General features: G+C 42.2%; 1 protein-coding gene across 2 annotated transcripts in view; it reads right to left on the reverse strand.

Annotated features, from left to right (window-relative positions):
- The window catches only part of RGS12 (regulator of G protein signaling 12), a 191,392-nt gene that overhangs the window by 157,145 nt on the left and 11,277 nt on the right, over nt 1-22,970 (reverse strand). For both annotated transcript variants that reach the window (XM_074951772.1, XM_074951773.1), the window contains one exon: nt 17,422-19,386. In XM_074951772.1, coding sequence (XP_074807873.1) covers nt 17,422-19,281 — 1,860 coding nt within the window. In that variant the 5' untranslated portion in view covers nt 19,282-19,386. The remainder of the gene's footprint in view (nt 1-17,421; nt 19,387-22,970) is intronic.

Below are 22,970 nucleotides of genomic sequence, written 5' to 3' on the forward strand. Positions count from 1 at the left end.
ATATACACAGAGACCATGAAACAATACCTCCTCCCACCACACTCTCCTGCTGGTAATAGCCCATCCAAAGTGACCACTCTCTTTACAATGTGTATGATAATCAAGTTGGGCCATTTCCAGCACAAATCCAGGTTCTCTCACCCCCCCCCCCCCCACAAAACACACACACACACAAACTCACTCTCTTGCTGGTAATAGCTTATCCAAAGAGACCACTCTCCCTACAATGTGCATGATAATCAAGGTGGGCCATTTCCAGCACAAATCCAGGTTTTCTCACCTCCCCACCCCCATACACACACAAACTGGAAATGGCCCAACTTGATTATCATACACATTGTAAAGAGAGGGGTCACTTTGGATGGGCTATTACCAGCAGGAGAGTGAGTTTGTGTGGGGGAGGGCGGAGGGTGAGAGGACCTGGATTTGTGCTGGAAATAGCCCAACTTGATTATCATGCGCATTGTGAGGCGAGTGATCGCTTTGGATAGGCTATTACCAGCAGGAGAGTGTGGTGGGAGGAGGTATTGTTTCATGGTCTCTGTGTATATAATGTCTTCTCCAGTTTCCACAGTATGCATCCGATGAAGTGAGCTGTAGCTCACGAACGCTTATGCTCAAATAAATTGGTTAGTCTCTAAGGTGCCACAAGTCCTCCTTTTCTTTTTGCGAATACAGACCAACACGGCTGTTACTCTGAAACCTGTCATTATGCGAGGCACTGCATTTAGCCGTATGGAGTGGAAATCTATCAACTGCATGAAAAAACTTGTACAGATACAGACAGACATCATCTTCCTTTCCAAATGCAAACAGATGGACATCGTACCAAAAGGACTGAAGGTAAAAAATCCATTACAATCTACATACCACACAGACTATGCTGACAGCTTGTGCCACACGCTCTCAAAGAAACTGCGGAATCACCTGATCAACATCCTCTACAGCAAACAGGGAAAGATTAAGAATGAGCTCTCAAAAATGGATACTCTCATAAAAAACCAACCTTCCACACAAACTTCCTCGTGGCTGGAATTTACTAAAACTAGACAAGCCATTTACAACGCACACTTTGCTTCTCTACAAAAGAAGAAGGACACTAAACTTTCTAAACTACTACATGCTACAAGGGGCCACAGCAATGGTTCCCTCAACCCACCCAGCAATATTATTAACCTATCCAACTATACTCTCAGCCCAGCAGAAGCAGCTGTCCTATCTTGGGGCCTCTCCTTCTGCCCCTCCACCCCCACGAACATGATACAGTTCTGTGGTGACCTAGAATCCTATTTTCGACGTCTCCGACTCAAGGAATATTTCCAAAATACCTCTGAACAAAATACTAATCCACAGAGGCCTCCCTACCAACATTACAAAAAGAAGGATTCTAGGTGGACTCCTCCTGAAGGTCGAAACAGCAGACTGGACTTCTACATAGAGTGCTTCCGCCGACGTGCACGGGCTGAAATTGTGAAAAGCAGCATCACTTGCCCCATAACCTCAACCGTGCGGAACACAATGCCATCCACAGCCTCAGAAACAACTCAGACATCATAATCAAAAAGGCTGACAAAGGAGGTGCTGTTGTCATCATGAATAGGTCGGAATATGAACAAGAGGCTGCTCGGCAGCTCTCCAACACCACTTTCTACAAGCCATTACCCTATGATCCCACTGAGAGTTACCAAAAGCAACTACAGCATTTGCTCAAGAAACTTCCTGAAAAAGCACAAGATCAAATCCGCACAGACACACCCCTGGAACCCCGACCTGGGATATTCTATCTACTACCCAAGATCCATAAACCTGGAAATCCTGGGCGCCCCATCGTCTCAGGCATTGGCACCCTGACAGCGGGATTGTCTGGCTATGTGGATTCCCTCCTCAGGCCCTACGCTACCAGCACTCCCAGCTACCTTCGAGACACCACTGACTTCCTGAGGAAACTACAATCCATCGGTGATCTTCCTGATAACACCATCCTGGCCACTATGGATGTAGAAGCCCTCTACACCAACATTCCACACAAAGATGGACTACAAGCCGTCAAGAACACTATCCCCGATAATATCACGGCTAACCTGGTGGCTGAACTTTGTGACTTTGTCCTTACCCATAACTATTTTACATTTGGGGACAATGTATACCTTCAGATCAGCGGCACTGCTATGGGTACCCGCATGGCCCCACAGTATGCCAACATTTTTATGGCTGATTTAGAACAACGCTTCCTCAGCTCTCGTCCCCTAACGCCCCTACTCTACTTGCGCTATACTGATGACATCTTCATCAAGTGGATCCATGGAAAAGAAGCCCTTGAGGAATTCCACCATGATTTCCACAATTTCCATCCCACCATCAACCTCGGCCTGGTCCAGTCCACACAAGAGATCCACTTCCTGGACACTACAGTGCTAATAAACAATGGTCACATAAACACCACCCTATACCGGAAACCTACTGACCGCTATTCCTACCTACATGCCTCCAGCTTTCACCCTGACCACACCACACGATCCATCGTCTACAGCCAAGCTCTGCGATACAACCGCATTTGCTCCAACCCCTCAGATAGAGACAAACACCTACAAGATCTCTATCAAGCATTCTTACAACTACAATACCCACCTGCGGAAGTGAAGAAACAGATTGATAGAGCCAGAAGAGTTCCCAGAAGTCACCTACTACAGGACAGGCCTAACAAAGAAAATAACAGAACGCCACTAGCCGTCACCTTCAGCCCCCAACTAAAACCCCTCCAACGCATTATTAGGGATCTACAACCTATCCTGAAGGATGACCCAACACTCTCACAAATCTTGGGAGACAGGCCAGTCCTTGCCTACAGACAGCCCCCCAACCTGAAGCAAATACTCACCAGCAACCACATACCACACAACAGAACCACTAACCCAGGAACCTATCCTTGCAACAAAGCCGGTTGCCAACTGTGCCCACATATCTATTCAGGTGACACCATCACAGGGCCTAACAACATCAGCCACACTATCAGAAGCTCGTTCACCTGCACATCCACCAATGTGATATATGCCATCATGTGCCAGCAATGCCCCTCTGCCATGTACACTGGTCAAACTGGACAGTCTCTTCGTAAAAGAATAAATGGACACAAATCAGATGTCAAGAATTACAACATTCATAAACCAGTCGGAGAACACTTCAATCTCTCTGGTCACGCAATCACAGACATGGAGGTCGCTATCTTACAACAAAAAAACTTCAAATCCAGACTCCAGCGAGAAACTGCTGAATTGGAATGCATTTGCAAATTGGATACTATTAATTTAGGCTTAAATAGAGACTGGGAGTGGCTAAGTCATTATGCAAGGTAGCCTATTTCCCCTTGTTTTTTCCTACCCCCCGGCCCCCAGACGTTCTGGTTAAACTTGGATTTATGCTGGAAATGGCCCACCTTGATTATCATGCACATTGTAGGGAGAGTGGTCTCTTTGGATAAGCTATTACCAGCAAGAGAGTGAGTTTGTGTGTGTGTGGTTTTTTTTTTTGGGGGGGGGGGGGGTGAGAAAACCTGGATTTGTGCTGGAAATGGCCCACCTTGATTTTCATACACATTGTAAGGAGAGTGGTCACTTTGGATAAGCTATTACCAGCAGGAGAGTGTGGTGGGAGGAGGTATTGTTTCATGGTCTCTGTGTATATAATGTCTTCTCCAGTTTCCACAGTATGCATCCGATGAAGTGAGCTGTAGCTCATGAAAGCTTATGCTCAAATAAATTGGTTAGTCTCTAAGATGCCACAAGTACTCCTTTTCTTTTTGTATGTATATATAATCTTCTTACTATATGTTCCATTCTATGCATCCGATGATGTGGGCTGTAGCCCACGAAAGCTTATGCTCTAATACATTTATTAGTCTCGAAGATGCCACAAGTACTCCTGTCCTTAAACAACAGGTGATGATCTTGGTATGTTATGATAGCACCTCCTCTTACAATCACAAGCAGTGACATTAAGAGGAGGATGGAAATGTTTTAAAATTGAATTTAAAATTACAAAAAAAGTAAGCTGTACAAGAAGAGGGAAAGAGTTCCAAAGAGGTGATGCCTGAGAAAAAAAGAATACAAAAATACTGTAATTATATGGCACATACCAAACTCTTGTTCAAATACAAAAATTACTGATGTATAATGGTTTCAACAGAAACCACCAAATTTCCTCCTCCATCAATACTCATGTCAGAGTTGGAACAAATTAGAAAATCCTTTGGCTTGGAGCTCTCCTACCTGCCTTTTGGCTCCCTTGGAGATGAAAGCTAGGCCACATTTTGGGGGAAAATACAGTTTTATCTCAATGGGATGTTAACTTTGAAACCCATGTGTGACAATTAAAATGGCAACATTGGTAACAATTTCACTTTTGATCAAAGCACACAACAAAAAACAAATATAATAAAATCATTCAGAGTTTTTAAGGCCAGAAAGCACAACTGTGATCATCTAATCTGACCCTCTGCAAAACAGAGGCCATCAATTTCAGTAAACAGATCCTGCATCTAACTCAACAATTTGTGGTTGCACTGGAAGCTAAGATTACTGCAACCTGTCATGAACAAGTGTCAGGGAATCGGAACCTCCCTATCCTTCCTATGTAACTAATGGGGATCGGTGTCCTGGCTAGAGGTCCCATATGGAAAAGGTTGAGAACCAATAAACTGGAGCATATGTTTTAGAAAGACATCCAATTTAATTTAAAGGCTCCCAATGATGGACAATTTACTATATCCCTTCATAATTTGTACCAGCAGTTAATTACACTCACTTTTAAAAATTTGCAACTTATTTCCAGTTTGAATGTATCTGACCTCAATTTCAACCTTGTTATGACGGTCTGCTACTATCAGAAAATGTACCCCTCTGTAGTTAATTACAGACTGTGATCAAGTCACCTCTTAACCTTCTATTTGATAAGCTAAATAGATCGAGCTATTTCAGTTTTCACAAGAAGGCATATTTTCCACAACTCAAGTCATTCTTGCAGCTCTTCTCTGAACCATATAAACTGTGCTTAAAACACAGGGTTTACTAAATACTGTTGTTCTTGCTGATTGAAAAATTAATGTTTTTCTATATATTGCAAAAGAGAAGTATAATACATCTAACTGCACTAGTCCATTCTTCTTTCAAAGTGAGGAAGTTGACACGAGCAGAGATGAGATAGTTGAGGCACCTAAGAGCCATGATATCTTAGCCATCAGTTTCAGATAAGCCATAGATAGGACAAACAGTTCATAAAGACAAAGCATTGCTTTTTTCGCATTTGGTTGCCAACTATAGCTGAGTTTTGTCTCCTAAACTACACACACATTCCCACAGTTTACATTTTACACTGCTGGTATTTAACAATATTACTATATCTGTAAAATCTCATCTCCTGGTCTGTGCTACAGTATTAAAATCCAAGAGCAGAATTTTATTTCAGTTAGAGAAACTCTCTTGTTATACTCAAGTTTTGTTTTGTTTTAAACATTGTCATAACTTTCAGTTAATTCATGGTGTTTTCCTTTCTCTTTAATTGCCCAGCCTGGTACTAGAGAGGACAAGCATGTAAATAACACGATATAGTATATACCACTAAAAAAACAGAGTGGTTGTTTTCCAACTTCCAGTCCACTAACTACATTTTTGTACCAGACGTTTTGAAAGTGGATACTTTAAGGGTACCAACAAATCTTTCATCATTACAAATATCGGTATCAGCTGTACTGTGTGACAAAAGAATGCTAAAACCACTATCATGTCAGTATTTATAAATTAAAATTAAGTACTTCTGTACAATCCCTTAAACAACAGTGATATCACAAGAAAGTTGTATTGATAACACCAGCAATATGGAAGTATTGGAGAGTGGAGAGTGCTCGGGCATGTGTTGTATTTATATTATTTTAGGCATCAATTATCTGGCAGTTGTTAGGATATAGATATTCAGGCTTGTCTGCAAAGGCCTGTACTTTAAGAATTTAGGTGTATTCTTATCACTTGGCTAGTTCTAGAGGTATAAAAGAAAGAATCAAAATCACTGTCTGCTGGTGTAAGGGCCTTCTCTTACTGTGACAGTCTGAGGCCCTGTTCTTAGGCTAAGGCCTTTGGCTAAGCAGCAGAGGCAGCCATAAGCTAGGAAGCGACAGGTCACATCCTCACATTCCAAACTAGTCACATTGAAAGAAGGTGCTATTGGGCTGTTAGGAATACAATCCTGTCCTGATAATGCCTATCACCTCCAGAGAAAGGGAAGTGCCTAGAAAATGTAAAAGGAAACAGCATCCTGTCTGGCAAGAACTCACTTATCAATACTGGGATGTGAAATCCTCACTTCTGTATTGTTTTGTCATTATAGTTCCCACTTTGTTATTGTTTGTCTGTATAATCTCTGTCTGGTTCTGTGATTGTTCCTGTCTGCTGTATAATTAATTTTGCTGGGTGTAAACTAATTAAGGTGGTGGGATATAATTGGTTACATAATCATGTTACAATATGTTAGGATTGGTTAGTTAAATTTCAGGAAAATGATTGGTTAAGGTATAGCTAAGCCGAACTCAAGTTTTACTATATAATCTGTAGTCAATGAGGAAGTGAGTGGGCCTTGGTGGGAGGGGGTGGGTGTGTGTGAGGGAGAGATGGGAACAGGGTATGGGGGTGGAGAAATTGGAACCATGTTTTGCTAAAGGGGGAAATGGGAACAGGGAATGAGGGTAAGGAAATTGGAACCATGTTTTCCTAAAGGGGGAAATGGGAACAGGGAATGGGAGTAAGGAAACTGGAATCCTGTTTGGCTAAAGGGAGAAATGGGAACAGGGACACAGGTGTAAGGCTCTGTGGTGTCAGAGCTGGGAAGGAGGATACTAAGGAAGGAAACTGGAATCATGCTTGCTGGAAGTTCACCCCAATAAACATTGAATTGCTTGCACCTTTGGACTTCGGGTATTGTTGCTCTCTGTTCATGCGAGAAGAACCAGGGAAGTAAGTGGGTGAAGGAATAAGCCCCCTAACAGAAGATAGATAGTGGTTTGAAACTTAAGGACTCTGTGAGGGTAGCTGGGTTCCTAGGAACCACCCTGGGATGCTGGTTTGAAAAGTAGCAGTAGGAGAACAGCCACTGTAAGAGTGTGTGTCAAGATCTGACTGCTGAAGGTGATTGTTTGGGCAGACTGAAGTTGCCAAGAATGGTCTTTCCAGACAGCAAAGGCTGGTCCATCAGGAATGACAGACGTCCAGGCTGCCAAGAAGCCAGTAGTGAGACTAGAGTGGGAGAACCTCAGACTCCAAGATTTATGAAAAGGAAGCGTGAACTGGGGTATGAAATAAAACTTTCTATGGCTTGAAAAGAACAGTGAACACTGCCAGAGGTTCAGTACCAGAGTTCATTCATGGGTGTTAACTGTAAATAATAAAATATAAATTCATTAATTCAGTCTGCAGTGGAGCTCTGGTGAATGGGGATTTCTGCAACAGCCTTTGAAAAAACACTTACCTTACCTATCAAGAGACACCCATTCCTGGGGTAGGGTCATTGTAACAAAAAGGAGAGGAAGAGGGGTCCACCGAGGTTAAAATTTCCAAGTGAGAAGCTTGTTGGTGGCAGCACATTTCCAATACAAGCTTGTAGGAAACCCAGTGTTTGTGACAGTATTGCAAAACAAACAACTTCTAAGCCAGTATTACTCTGGCTTAGTAACTGAAGAAAATTCAACGTATATTTAGTTTGCCAGGAAGCAATATTACAAAGAACATTTTTTTCTGAGACTCAACCAGAGTTTATGCAGCACAGAAACTACTTATACAATCTCGGACGTTAGGACCTCCATGCTGCTGACTTAAAATGAGGTTACTTTTCAGTAAAATGTGGTCACTACAGTTACATAGGTTTTCTAATCCATTATGCATTAATTCTGTTGCTTCCCACCAATTTTTTCATCCCATCAAGCTGCTGCCCCACATTTCTTGTCTCTTATTTCACACGCAGCCGAGAAATACTTCTATTTCTGTCCGCTTCTTAATTGTTGTAGCTGTTCTACAGATATTCCGATTTGGCAACTGAAGCCTAGATGTACACTCATTCCACAAAGCCTTCACATTTCAGATGCAACACAGAATTTTTAGCACTTGAACTTCAAATTGTAGTACCGAGCAAAGTAAGCACAGTTCTCTCCAAAGTCAATAGTAGCCTAATGGGTACGGTCTCTTGATTCTATTGAGTTTCTTGGTAAAAGACAAAGCAACTATTATTACATTTCTTTTAAAAAAAAAAAAAAAAAAAAAAAGCACAGCCTATTTATGATTGTCCCAGAATTTACCATTTTTAAAATTAATATTCTTTGGAAAGTTATAATATATCTGCAAGAATGGTATTAAATTATTCAATGTATTCATTATACTTACATTAGGTATAACTAATTTCTGACCATTAATTTAGTAACTGTTTCATCTGGCAAGAAGTATAAAAGTTAACCTTCTTTAGAAAAGTGCCTCTTTTGAAGATTGGCGTTAGTATGAATTAATTTCAGATCCCACAGGTTTTGATTTTGGGGGATGGGGGGGGTTAGAGGAAGACGCGTTTTTGTTTTGTTTCTTGGTTGGTTGTTGGTTGTTTTGCTTGGTATTTTGGTTTGGGGGGTTTTTGTTTGTTTTTTTTTTTTGAGATACTAGCATCTTAAATCAGATCAGAGCACTATAATTCCAAAAATTATATTCAGTTGTACTGCATGAAAAACAGCAATCCAACGGTTACTGATTCCACCTTATAAATAGCAGGGCTAACAATCTCAACAAGGGAGCAAACAGAAGTCTAGAAGAAAGGAAAAAAATGGTTACTCACCTTCTCGCAACTGTTGTTCTTCGAGATGTGTTGTTCATGTCCATTCCAACCAGGTGTGTGCGTACTGCGTGTCAGCCAGCTGGAAGATTTTCCCTTAGCAGCGTCCGTAGGGTCAGCCTGGGTGCCCCCTGGAGTCGCACCTTCATGGCGCCCAATATAGGGCCCTGCCAACCCCCCATCCCCTCAGTTCCTTCTTGCCAGCTACTCCAACAGAGGGGTAGGAAAGTGGGTATTGGAATGGACATGAACAACACATCTCGAAGAACAGTTACGAGGTGAGTAACCGTTTTTTTCTTCTTTGAGTGATTGTTCATGTCCATTCCAACCAGGTGACTCACAAGCTAAAGTTCAGGAGGTGGGGTCGGAGTCATTTACTGATTGGAGCACTGCTCGCCCAAAGGCCGCATCGTCTCAGGCCTGTTGTGTGATCACATAGTGTGTCGTAAACATGTGTATCGAGGACCACGTTCCCGCTCTGCAGATTTCCTGGGTGGGGACCTGCACCAGGAATACAGCTGAGGAGGCCTGAGCCCTGGTGAAGTGAGCAGCAATCAGCGGGGCAGCCACCTTCGCCAGGTCATAACACTCCCGAACGCAGGATGTGATCCACGACGAAATGCATTAGGATGAGATAGGGAGGCCCTTCATCCCGTCTGCCACCGCCACGAATAGCTGGACAGACTTCCGGAACAGCTTAGCTCTCCCTATATAAAAGGCCAGCGCCCTGTGTACATCCAATGAGTGAAGCTAGCCATCACCAGCAGTAAGAAGGAACTGAGAGGGTATGGGGTCAGCAGGGCCCTATATTGGGCGCCATGAAGGCACGACTCCGGGGCGCCCAGGCTGACCCTACGGACGCTGTTAAGGGAAAATCTTCCAGCTGGCATGCACAAGGCACGTACATACCTGGTTAGAATGAACATGAAGAATCACTCGAAGAAGAAATGACAATTACGCAACAGAAAAAAGGAATATAAGATCCACACAGCTTTGCTATCAAATCCTTTGCAATTTAAAATATCTGCCTTCAGATATTTCAGCAAACCACAGCGGCTGATATGAAAACTCGTGGATATTATATAAAGAATTTTTGCATATAACTTCCATCCCATTCTGAACTTGAACACCTCAGTCTTTCTTGCTTTACCACCCAAGACCACCTCCATGTTAGCGTAGCTACATTGTCAGTTATAATTCAGACAAAGGAGCAAAACTGCTAAAAATAAGTATTATGCATCAACCAAAACTGCATTAACCAAATACAGGATTGATGACCAGTTTAATGTCAGCATTTTTGCTTGAAGACAGTAATAATCAAGTTTTCTCAGATTTCATATATACTGTTACACTTTTTGACCAGCAGCTAGACAAAAAATTGAGGTCTAGGTTGTTCCAGTTATGACAAGAAACCAGTAATGGTCACATATTTCTTTGATGCAGTTTTGTTTATTTTCAAATGTACAAATTCCTGTCTCTCTGAATACAGGGAGAATCAAACAGCTAGAAGCAGCTTCTTTTGCTCACACCACCAAGAACATTCTTTTCAGCCTGCACCTTGGGCCCAAAAACCTTACCCTAGGCTTCTTCCAGGGATAACCGCCGTGCTTTCAGTGGCTCCTTCAGGCTCTCTCTCCATCTCAGTCTTTCCCAGTTTTTTGTCTTCTGCCTTCCCAGACACACACACACACACACACACCCCTCTACCACCCAAAATAATATTCAACAAAAACTCCTAGATGGGTTTACATACCCCTGTTGTCATAGTGGGGGCTTCTCCTTACAGTCATGTTAACTGAAGGGCGAGTTCACACCTACCAACCTCAGTGAGGTTTTATCAACAAGTTTTCACCCAACTTATATTCATACATATGTGTGCACATATTATAGCAATATTTTAAGTAACCAAAGTTATTGTCATTATAACTTAGTCAAAATGTTTTGGAATTTAAAAATGGTCTTCAGAGAGACAGTTCAATACACAATAGGCTAATATGCTGTAGATTAGAATAAGGACTAACTCCCAATCCTTTGCTCCTGAAGAGGCATGGATTAAAAAAGCCTTGTCACTTTCTATGTGGAGTGAAGTTGTAGCTGGGTCAGTCCCAGGATATTAGAGAGAAAAGGTGGGTGAGGTAATATTTTTATTGGACCAGTTCTATTGTTGGTTAGACAAGCTTTTGAGTCACACAGAAAAGCTCTGTGTGGCTCAAAAGCTTGCCTCTCTCACCAACAGAAGTTGGTCCAATAAAATATATTACCTCACCCACCATGTCACTTTCTAGCAGTCCTGATATGTGACTAATGATGGTGACAATCTCAGAGAAAGCACTATTCATGGTTAAATCATGGGTCTGGAAATTGGGTGACCAGGGTTTTGATTTCCAGGTCTGCCACTGATTGCAGCATAGCCTTGGGCTATTCATTTTGTGGTTCAGTTTCCCTATCTGTAAAATGGAGAGGATACCTATTTCAAGGAGAATAAAGAGGTTTAATATATAAAGATGATTGCAACTGCATTTACATTATAAATCCACATTTACCCCCTCTAGGAGCCACAAAATAAACTCAAAATTCATGGGTTAGGAATGTGATCAACAGTAGAATTTTTCAAACAAAATTTGAAGTAAATTGGAGAAAGCATTCATTCCTGTATTAATACTAAAAACAAACTGCTTTTTTGCTATTTGACATTAAAAGAAGGAAAGAGACAAAAACTGAGTTTACTGGACTCATCTAGACTAGATCTAGCGAACAAAGATTAGTTGGTTAAATTCCAGTTTTAAAAGAGAAAATTTTAAATAGTAATGCAAGAATGGCATGCCTGCTCCAATGATCTTAAAGTAGCCATCAAATGAATGCTGGAGGTTTACTCTTTCATGACAATCCGTCTAACCCTTTTCCTAATAGGAAGAAAAAACTGAATTGATTGCTACAGGGGCTTGTCAATGGGGAAAAAAAGAGAGTTACGAACCTTTCTGGTAACTGTTGTTCTTTGAGATGTGTTGCACATGTCCATTCCAATGTAGGTATCTGTGCACCCCGAGCACAGTTGCCAGAAATTTTTCCCTTAGCGATATCCATTGGGTCAGCTCTAGCACCCTCTGGTGTTGCACACTCATAGTGCTGGTATAAGGCCCTTCTGACCCTGCCCTCCTTCGGTTTCTTCTTACCGACAGCCTCCAAAGAGGGAATGCAGGGTGGATTTTGGAATGGACATGTGCAGCACATCTTGAAGAACAACAGTTACAGAAAAGTTAGTAACCAGTTTTTCTTCTCCGAGTGCTTGCACATGTCCATTCCATTATGACTCACAAGTTGACCCAGAGGTGGGTTCAGAGGTCAAGGGCAGGCTGACTGTAACACAGCCCAGCCGAAGCCGGCGTCATCTCTGGCCTGTTATGTAATGGCATGGTCGTCAGTTCGTATGTTCACCTCACACTAGGTTGCCACCCTGCATATGTCCTGAATTGGTACCTGCACTAAGAAAGCAGTGGAAGAGGCTTGAGATATTGTAGAGTGAGCAGTCAGGTTAGATGGGGGCAGGATGTTAGCGAGCATGTAACATGTCTTGATAAACTAATGATCCACAATGAGATTCTTTGTGCAGAAATAGGGAGATCTCTCATCCTTTCTGCTATGAACAGCTAAGTAGTTCTGTGGAATGGTTTGCTCCTTTGCATGTAGTAGGCCAGGAAATGCCATACATCCAATGAGCGGAGTCGCTGTTCCTCCCTGTTCACATGCGGTTTAGGCTAGAACATCAGCAAAAAAAACTACTTGACTGCAATGGAACTGAGATACAACTTTTGGGAGGAACGATGGGTGCGGTCACAACTGGACCTTGTCTTTGAAAGAGACCACATATGGGAGTTCCAGAATGAGAGCTCAGATCTCTGAAAGCCGTCTGACCAAGGTGATGGCCACTACTTTCCAAGAGAGGTGTAGCAGCGAGCACGTTGCCAATGGTTCAAACAGGGTTTGACAAGACCAGGTTTAGATCCCATAGAGGGGTGGGATCCCTGACCTGTGGGTACACCCTCTCCAGGCCCTTGAGGAACCTGACTACTATGTCGTGTGAAAAGACTGAAAGATTGTCGACCTTGGGATGGAAAGCTGAGATGGCTGCTAGCCCTGTCTGTCTTAAAAGGAGGTGGTCTAGAATGAGCTGCAGACACAGGACTTATTGTTGTGAACACCAGATGGAGAACCTCTTCCATTTTGTCTGGTAGGTAGTGCTGGTAGATGGCTTTCTACTGCCCATCAGGACTTCTTGGACTTCCTCCAAACAAACCAGCTCTTCTGGATTTAGCCATAAAGCGTTCAGGCTGTCAGGTGCAGCCACGTAAGGTTCAGGTGAAGCATTCGACCCTAATCCCTGGATATCAAGTCTATGTGTGATGGGAGCTGTAAACGCATCTCCATTGACATGTCCAGGAGAGAGGAGAACCAACGTTGTCTGGGCCATGCCGGGGCGATGAGGATGACCTGCATTCGGTCCCACTTGATCTTCATCAGAACCTTGTGGATCAGAGGGATAGGCAGAAAGGCATAGTACAGGTGCTTTGTCCATGGTATTAAGAACACATCTCCAAGAGACTCTAGGCTGTGGTCCCTGAGGGAACAGAATTGATGGCATTTCCTGTTAGATCAAACGTCAAACAGGACCATAGGAGGAGTCCCCCACCATCAGAAGACGTCCCTTACAAAGTCTACATGGAGAAGAGAAAGACCCGCTGAGGCATTCTGCTAGCTGTTCTGAATCCTGGGAAGGTAGGAAGCTTCTAGTGTGATGCCCTGGTCAATGCAGAATAACGACAGACAGACAGCTTCCTAACACAGGGAGGAAGAATGTGCACCTTTCTGCCTGTTTATGTAGAACATGGCTGTCGTATCGTCAGTAAGGACTGAAACAGATTTGCCTGTCAAGAGGGGCAGAAATGCCTGCCAAGCTAAGTATACTGCCCTGAGTTCCCTGACATTGATTTGCAGGGACAGTTCTTCTTGGGTCCAGAGGCCTTATGTTCTGATAGGCCCTAAGTGGGCCCCCCCAGCCAAGGGCTGATGCATTGCATACCAGCGACAGGGATGGACAAGGTCTCGAGAAGGGTACCCCTTTGCATATCATGCTCCTGTCCAGCCACTGTTGTAGTGAGGTTAGGACCTGGGCCGGGACTATGAGAACCAAGTCCAAGAGGTGACGAGGGGGGAGTAGACTGTGATTAGCCAGGTTTGCAGAAGCCTGAGTTGGAGCCTTGCGTGCTGTAGTAGGTATGTGCATAACGCAATGTGGCTCAGGAGGCTCAGACACTGTTGTGCAGTCACGATCAGATGGCTTTGGAAAGATCTTAACAATTCTGAGAAACCAGTCCTTCAGAAGTACAGCTCTCGCTTGCACTGAGTCGAGTACTGCCCCTATGAACTCTATCCTATGGATTAGGGTGGACTTCTGGAAGTTCAACACAAGGCCCAACGCATTGAAGGTTGATTGGATGAGCCATATGTCAACCTTTATTTGAGCTCTAGACCATCCCTTGATCAGACAGTTGTTGAGGTATAGGAATATGTGGACTCCCGTTTTCCTTAGAAAGGCCACTACTACCGCTACACATTTCATGAAAACCTGTGGGGGCAGCTGACAGCCCTAATGGGAGCACTGTGAACTGGTAGTGATTTTGGTTTACTACAAACCTTAGGAAATGTCTGTGACCAGGGAAGATTGCAATATGGAAGTAAGCGGGCGACATACCAATCCCCAGGATCCAGCGAGGGAATAAGGAAGGCAAGGAGACCATGCAGAACTTCAGGTTCTTGAAATATCGGTTGAGACTGCTCAGGCCTAAAATGGGTCTGAGACATACACCCCTTTGGTTTTCAGGATTAGGAAGTAGCGGGAATAGAACCCTCTTCCCCTCAAGTGAGGAAGAACCTACTCTACAGCTCCCACCTGAAGGAGGATTGGACTTCTTGCTGAAGGGTCCCTGAAAGGGGGCAGGGGAAGAAAGAGGGGGATGGACAGGAATTGGATGGTGTAACCCTGTTTTATGGTATTGAGGCCCCATCGGTCTGAAGTAATCTGGGTCCAGGAATCCAGAAAATAGGAAAGGGAGTTCGAAAACAGGTGTGTACCTGGATCCAATGTAGAAGGGATTGTAATGCTGACCTAGAGAGTCTCATCAAAATGAGTGCTTTGACAACCCGAGGTGCCTGGAGGCTGGCTGAGTAGGGCCCGTTAAGAATGACTGAGGAGGGGGCCTGCGTCTAGACCTCCTGTTTCTTCTCCTCTGTTGTTCCTGCCTGGCTGTTTGAGGAAAGTAACTGCTGCAGTCTGCATTGTTTTCTTGGATCTGCCAGTACACAGAGACGCAAGCACTTCAAAGTTGCCTTTGAGTCCTTACGGCCAGGCAGCCTAGCATCCGTCTGCTCTGAGAAGAGCAACGAACCCTCGAAAGCCAGGTCCTGGATGGTGTATTACACCTCCTGAGGAAGCCCCAATGATTGCAACCAGGAGCTCCTACGTATCGTCACCACAGTCACCATTGATCTGGCCGCAGAGGTAGCAGCGTCCAGGGCTGCTTGTAGGGAGGCCCAGGATACAGTTTTTCCTTTCTTGACAAGGGAGGAAAACTCCTGTCTGGAGTCTTGGGGAAGAAGTTGATTGAATTTGAGCAACAACTCCCACATGTTGAAGTTGTAGCACCCCAGCAAGGCCTGCTGGTTTACTACATGCAGTTGCAGGACCCCTGAGGAATAGGCCTTGCGCCCAAAGAGGTCTAGCCTTTTAGGGTCCTTCAACTTGGGAGTGGAGCCCAGTTGACCCTGGCAGTCTCATTCATTGGCCATCGCAACCACCAACCACATCCCGGGAGTGTGTGAAAAGGAACTCATACCCCTTAGCTGGAACAAAGTATTTACACTGAGTGTTTTGCCATTGGCAGAAGGGAGGCAGGGGTTTGCTGAAGGGCCTTAATAGAGTCTGTGATGGTGTCATGTAGCAGCAGGGCCACTCTGGATGGACCCACTGGTGACAGGATGTCTAAGAGGCCATGTGTCACCTCCTTAACCACCTCCACTTGGACCCCTAGGTTTGAGGCTACCCGCTACCTGCTGCAGGGTCAGCAGGGCCTTATACCAGCATGCGATGCCAGAAGGCGCTAGAGCCAACCCAATGTATACTGCCACGGGAATAATTTCTGGCACCTGTGTGGGTGCACAAATACTTACATTGAAATGGATATGTCAAACATCAAAGGAGGAGTATTTCCCCACCAAAACTGAAGTTAGAATAGTGGTGGTCATCACAATTATACAAGCCTGCTTTTTTGGCAGATCCTAGCTTCAAAAATGAAAATGGAAACTGTCAGTCCCAGCATTCCCGTACTTTTGCAGAGCTCCTGGGGTGTTCTTTTTCTACAATTCTTTAGCAATTCTACAAGAGGCCTGGGGCACGTAAGAGCCTCAAGTTTGGTGGAACAGTGAAGAAAGGAGATATGGCAGGCAGCACCGAAGTGGCATGTGGGCAGCACAGAGTGGAGAAGGAGGCCTGGGGGCAACAGTAGAGCAGAGGCCATTTCACTTCCACTGCAGCCCTTAAGCAGATTCCATATGGACTCATCAGAGCCTCACATCCCTGCCTTCTACAAACCTTAAGTTAGTTCAGAGGCTTCCCACCGGCTTGCAATCCTCACTAGGCTTATTAGGAGACTCACAGTCACTCCTAGGAGTTTATTAAGTTAAATAAGCCTTGGTAGCCTAAAGCTCCTGGGGTGTCTAAAGGCTTGCAGAGAGTGGGAGAGCTCCCAAAAATACTCCTAAGATACCCTGACAGAACTCTACTCCTGTGAAACTCCTTAGATTCACATGAGAGAGGCTCCCCTGCAAAGTTCTCAAGAGGTTCACAGGAACAGGGCGCCCTTCCTGAAGATCTCAGGAAGCCTGCAGAAACAGTGGCAAGTGTTGGCTCCACACCCAATGCCTTCTCTTCCTGTCTGATGTTATGACTATTTTAAAAACTAAAGTAACTCCCAAACAAAAAACTCTGTAGAGATTAAATTATGACAGACACACATCTGTGAAAATCCTTATATGAACATTGTCGTTAGTAAAATAAAGCTAATAAAAGTCTGGACGTTTGAAATAGTAAAGAAGTTTACCTTTGACTTTCTACTTTTTCACGTGTTTGTATTTAAATTTTACCTCTTCTCTGAATTCCTTTTTAAAAGGTTGGGTTTTTCCAACAATGTTCTTTGTACAGTGTTTTATCCTTAAGTTACTGAAATATTCTCTCAACTTTAACTTCATCTTAACTTCTTTTGTGTCTGGAAATTAATTAGCATATTAATTAACAGATATTTTTATGCAAGAGGATATTATTAAGCCTTCCCCATTTGTGGCAATTGCAGAGGTGAGAAAGAAGGAAGGTGGGAAGAATAGCTCAGAAGGTCTCCGTATTAACACCTCTATGTACAATTTTATAATTACAAATGTTACACAAATTAAAAGTTTTATTAAACATATGTAACAGTATAACTTCAGAGTGTTTTCCAGTACCCTATATATGAACATTCTTACCTTTTTAGCTTCTTTAGACTTTCTAATATTGTGTTGAGGACCAAACTTCTTGTGTGTGCAAAACACATTCTTAGACCATTCATTTTTATGAGATGTTAACTGGGGCTGGCCAAAGCTGCCATCAACTCTATATCTGTCAGCTGGAATCTTATTCATTGGAGGGGGAAGAGTGCCACAATTAATACTTGACCAGCCATCTGTAGAATCTGTATAAGACTCCTGGTCACTGGCATTTCCATGTTGCCATTCTTGTAAGACATGAACAGGCAACCATCTCTGATTGCCTATGCCTGCAGTACTTTTCTTGGATGGCGGCACTGAACTTCGAGAAGAAACTAGTGGAACTTCAATACGAGTTGAAGGACTTAAGTGCTTACTTAAATTTTGTGACTTGTCATTCTGAATTATTTCTAAAGGAGTGTTTCCTTCTTGTTCTTGACAGAAGCCATTCCAATGGGAAGCATGTTGATTCTGTCCCCTTCCAACTGGATTTTCCCATATACTATTAGGAATATGTTTATTTGGATTGCCTCCTAAATCAACCACCAAAACCCTATTGCTTTTTTCCTCTTGGTTAAAATTTCCAATACCACTATCACTGTTGCTGCTTGTACTGTTATTCTGATGAGCATCTGCATCGCCATCAAGAAAAGCCCTTGCTCGCATTCCCTCAATCAGCTCACCCATATCCCTATAGAGGACAGAGATAAATTGAAGAACAGGTAAAGATGATGTTGGAAATTCTAAACAGCCATTTGTGTCTGGATCTGCTGTACACTCCAGTCCAAAACGTCTTGCTATACCTTGGTGAATTTTATGATGAAATAATTCTGGATCCACCATGAACACATGACAAGATGTCCTCAGAATCCCTTCATCTTCCTGAGCCAAGCTTGCATCATCATTTGTCTGCATGGTAACTAGCCCAAAAAATCTTCTATCATCAGGGCACACAGCACTAAATGCCAGTTTCTCAGCAGGATATTCTGCTACTACACCAGACTTGTCACTGCAGAGCTGAATACAGTCATGCATAATCTTCATCATCACCAATGAATGGATTTTCTGTTCTGCCCGAAGGCGTCTCATACATCCCCGAATAGCCTGCAAACTGTCATTTTCCAGATTTGAGCTTGTTGAAGGAAGTTCAATCGAGCCTAGGTAACCTACCACCATAGCAACATTTAAAATACTTGCATCTAACCCAAAGTCCTCTGGATTTTCCAGTCCAATTTGAAAAACTAAATCATCATGCAACACTTTGGATATTTCTTCCTTTGAAAGTAGATTAGGATTGTTATTTATACTTTCATGTCCAGTTTCAAATTTAGTAGCAGCAGTCTCAGAAAGGGCTCTTTGTTTCGGTACTGAATTCTCTGCATTACCAGCACAAAAACTAGGATTTTCAAAGATCATGTTGAAAATTCCACCAGACTGCATTTCTTCAACAACCTTCTCTGCTCTATTTATACCCAAGGCTTTAGAGTCAGGCTTTGGCTTCAGCCACCCTTTCCCATCATAAAAACCAACTTCTTCATCACTAGAACATGAGTCAATATGACTGTTGCCTTCAGCAATGACCATGTGCAGGACTCCAGAACATTTTCCTATTAGTTTCACCACATCTTCATGAGAAGCTTGTTTTACATTAATTTCATTAATTGCAAATATTTGATCTCCTGCTTTAAGTCCAACATAATCTGCAGGACTTCCTTTCATAACACAGCTAAGAACACAGGGAGCTTGTCCAGAAAGGGTGAACCCATAGCCAGCTCTTCCTCTTGCAACTTCCACGCTTCTTATCCGAGGAGGAGCATGCATATTGAGTCGACGTTTCACTGTTTCCCCTGGTCTATACATTTTGGTTAATCTCTGGAACAGGAGGAACCCTTAATTAGTCCAATTCTTATTCATGTTTCACTTAAGTGCTTTCCTGGAATCCCAGTTCCTTTATCTGCAGAAGTCCTAAAGAATAAATAAAAATTGATTTAATACTTTATATTTTCCTTTTTTGTTCTTCTTACTGTTTGGGAATACATTTATCAAAATTACTATAAAAGATATCAAAATAATAAAATATTGGCACAGGATCATGATCTCTTGCTACTTTATTCATTTCAAAGCAAAACTGAACAGACCTCAATGTTGATGCAAAAATTATATTAATAAAATGATAACTTTTAAAATATTAAGTTGTTACAACTCAATATTAAGATATAGCTACAACAGGGGCTCCCCAATTTTTGGCAGAACAACCTCATTTTAATTATTTCCTGATGGGACATTTTGAAAAGCAAAATGGTGTCCTCTCTCAGCATGACCTTGCAACCTCATTTTAATTATTTCCTGATGGGACATTTTGAAAGGCAAAATGGTGTCCTCTCTCAGCATGACCTTGCACACACCGTATTCGAAAGGTCATGCTGAGCGAAGCAAAATGGCATCCTTTGTGCTTGACAGCAAGACCCCATTTGAGGTCATGACCCACAGTTTGGGAACCACTGAGCCACAAATATGTTACAGCCATAATACTTGAAAATAGGACAATACATATTATGTTTTATTATGTTTAGCTAGTTATGTTGCAAAATGCTAACGTTAACCAAAGAAATTCCAGAATTTCTGCTATCACCCAAGGACAAACACATGTCAGAAAAGATAGCCCAACCTAGGCATAAAACCATGTTTTCTTACCCCACAAGTAGCTGCATTTTAAACTTTACCTTGCTTTATACCATTTTCTTTTCTGCTGTATTTAAAAGATGGATTGGTTATTTAAATTTGTGCTTTGTACACAATAGTTAATAGAAGTTTAATTGCTATAACAAACAGATTGTAACTCTGAGGAGCTTAGTCAAGGGACAAACCCCTAAAAGTGTCTTATCTAGACCAGGACACCTCCCTCTGTAAAATACCAGTTTGATACAAAAGTAATCCTTATTTCAAGAAGACAAACTACTTAAAACATTCATGTTTTAGGAAGAGACCTGATTGTGAAAAGGAACATAGGATGCAGTATCCGTGTAATGAATCTGGGTAAAACTACACAAAGAATTCTAGAAATATCTTTGATGAAAATAATTTTATAATTATTCTAAAAACTTGATTCAGAAAAGCCTCTAGGAAAAACATGTAGTTGGAAGTGTTTAAAACCTTCTGTTTATTTCTTATATGTTCACAAATACCTTTGTGAAATGTATACTTGCAAATATGTTAGCTAAAGAAAAAGCTCCTAATATCACTGCTATGTAATAGTAAAATGCTTTATGTACCAGCATAGAATCTGATGACCTTGCTAAACTAATTACTAATGTAAGAAACTATTTAAATATAGAATTACTCACAGTAATTACTCTTATTAATTACTCAGAGTGCTTAAGCAACTCTCACCCAACTCAGGAAGACAAGAAGAATAATCTTTCCAAAAACTGTCATGTAGAACAAACAACTTTTTTAAATAACTATTTAAACTAATGACTCTCTTAAAGAATTATTTAATATTGAAAGACTGTTTTAAAAAACTGAAAACTTTATATAAAGAACAGTATTGTTTGGACTTTTTAGAAACAGAATTTCATTTCCTGTTAAACTCTGTTAAAATTGAAGAAATATCTCAGAAAATTGATTGAATAAAAAGAGAGAGTTAAAACTAACTTTAAAAGTTGTCTGATACAGTCCTGCCACAAAAACAAAATCAATTAGAAATGTTGTGTATTCATTAAACAGACTGCATATTCAAGAGCTGAAGGTGTCACTTAAACCAACCCCCAAGGAATGGACCAATGAGTGACAGCAACAAGCTTTAAATCTAAACAAGCCTGAAAGAGGTGTGTTTTCTTATAATTTCATGGAAATAGTAAGAAGAATATAAAAACTCTGAAGTGAGCAGTTCTCAGACACACACAACCTCTGCTATCCTGCTTAAACAGCAAGCACTTATCAATATATCCTGTCCATTTCTACAAACAAGCAGCCATAAGAGCTAAGAAAAACAGAGAAGACTAAGAAGAAATAAAAACCAAGGAAACCTCCCAACATTTCAACATGGATTGGTGAGAAAACGTTAACTAAGACACTGCCAAGGGATTAGATTAAAACTGCTATGATTTTACTGGGATATAAAAATGCTGTTGTAACTTAAAATACCAACAGTTTCCCCTGTTAATCACCAAATGATTATTAGTCCATGTATTCCTGGAGAGGAGATGGGGCTAAATATTAGTAAACAAAAATAGTAGGATTTAAAATTCTTGATATTCACATCTCAAGACAGCTCCTTAAATGGCTTCTTTTAAGCAACAGATTTAAATATTTTTTTCAGTTTCATAGGATTTAGTTAAGATTGCTTACATCGCCCATCTATAAACTGACTAGTTGTTGTTATTAATAACTAGACAGGATACCACCTGCCCTTAAGCAAATTATTTTGCCCATACACTATTTTGCCCAAACTGTTTTTAAGTATCTAGTAAGATACTAAGACTGAATTCACAATAATTTAGGGAAACAATATTAATTGGTCTTAACTTAACAAAGTATGCCCCACCCCCTAAAGGCAGTCCACTTTCAAGGTTATAATTAGGGCTCTACCAAATTCACGGCCATGAAAAACATATCACGGACCGTGAAATCTGGTCTCCCCCTGTGAAATCTGGTCTTGTGTGTGCTTTTACCCTATATTATACAGATTTCACAGGGGGAGACCAGCGTATCTCAAATTGGGGGCCCTGACCAAAAAGGGAGCTACAGGGGGTCGCAGTATTGCCACCCTTTCAACTGCCCCACTCTGAAGGCATGCAGAAGAAGAGCAGCAGATGTTGGCCGGGCACCCAGCTCTGAAGCAGTACCCCACCAGCAGCAGCGCAGAAGTAAGGGTGGTAGTATCATACCATACCATGTCACCTTTATTTCTGCGCTGCTGCCTTCAGAGCTGGAGAGCCAGAGAGTGGTGGTTGCTGACTGAGGGCTCAGCTCTGCAGGCAGCAACACAGAAGTGAGGTTGACAATACTATACCATGCCATCCTTACTTCTACACTACTGCTGCTGGCAGCGGCTCTGCCTTCAGAGCTGGGCTCCCAACCAGCAGCCACCGCTCTCCAACCGCCCAGCTCTGAAGGCAGCGCCGCCACCACCAGCAGTAGTAAGGGTAGCAGTACCGCAACTCCCCCTACAATAACCTTACGACCCCCCAAAACTACTTTTTGGATCAGGACCCCTACAATTACAACAGCATGAAATTTCAGATTTAAATAGCTAAAATTGTGAAATTTGCAATTTTTTAAAATCATATGATCATGACATTGACCAAAATGCACTGTGAATTTGGTAGGGCCCTAGTTATAATCTCTGTTAAAAGCTCTCCACAGACACACATACAGAAGAGATTGTAACACAAGTAACCAGTCTATCATTGGTGTACTGTTACTTGTGTTGTTTTATTTAATGTTTTCTTCTCCTTTCTAACAAAATAGACATGGTTAATAATTGAGGTTATTTTGCTTGATCTTAATCATGGTGTCCCCTAAGGTATATAAATGAATCCCTGTGC

The sequence above is a fragment of the Natator depressus genome, chromosome 4, assembly GCF_965152275.1.
Source record: "Natator depressus isolate rNatDep1 chromosome 4, rNatDep2.hap1, whole genome shotgun sequence".
Lineage (NCBI taxonomy): Eukaryota > Metazoa > Chordata > Testudines > Cheloniidae > Natator > Natator depressus.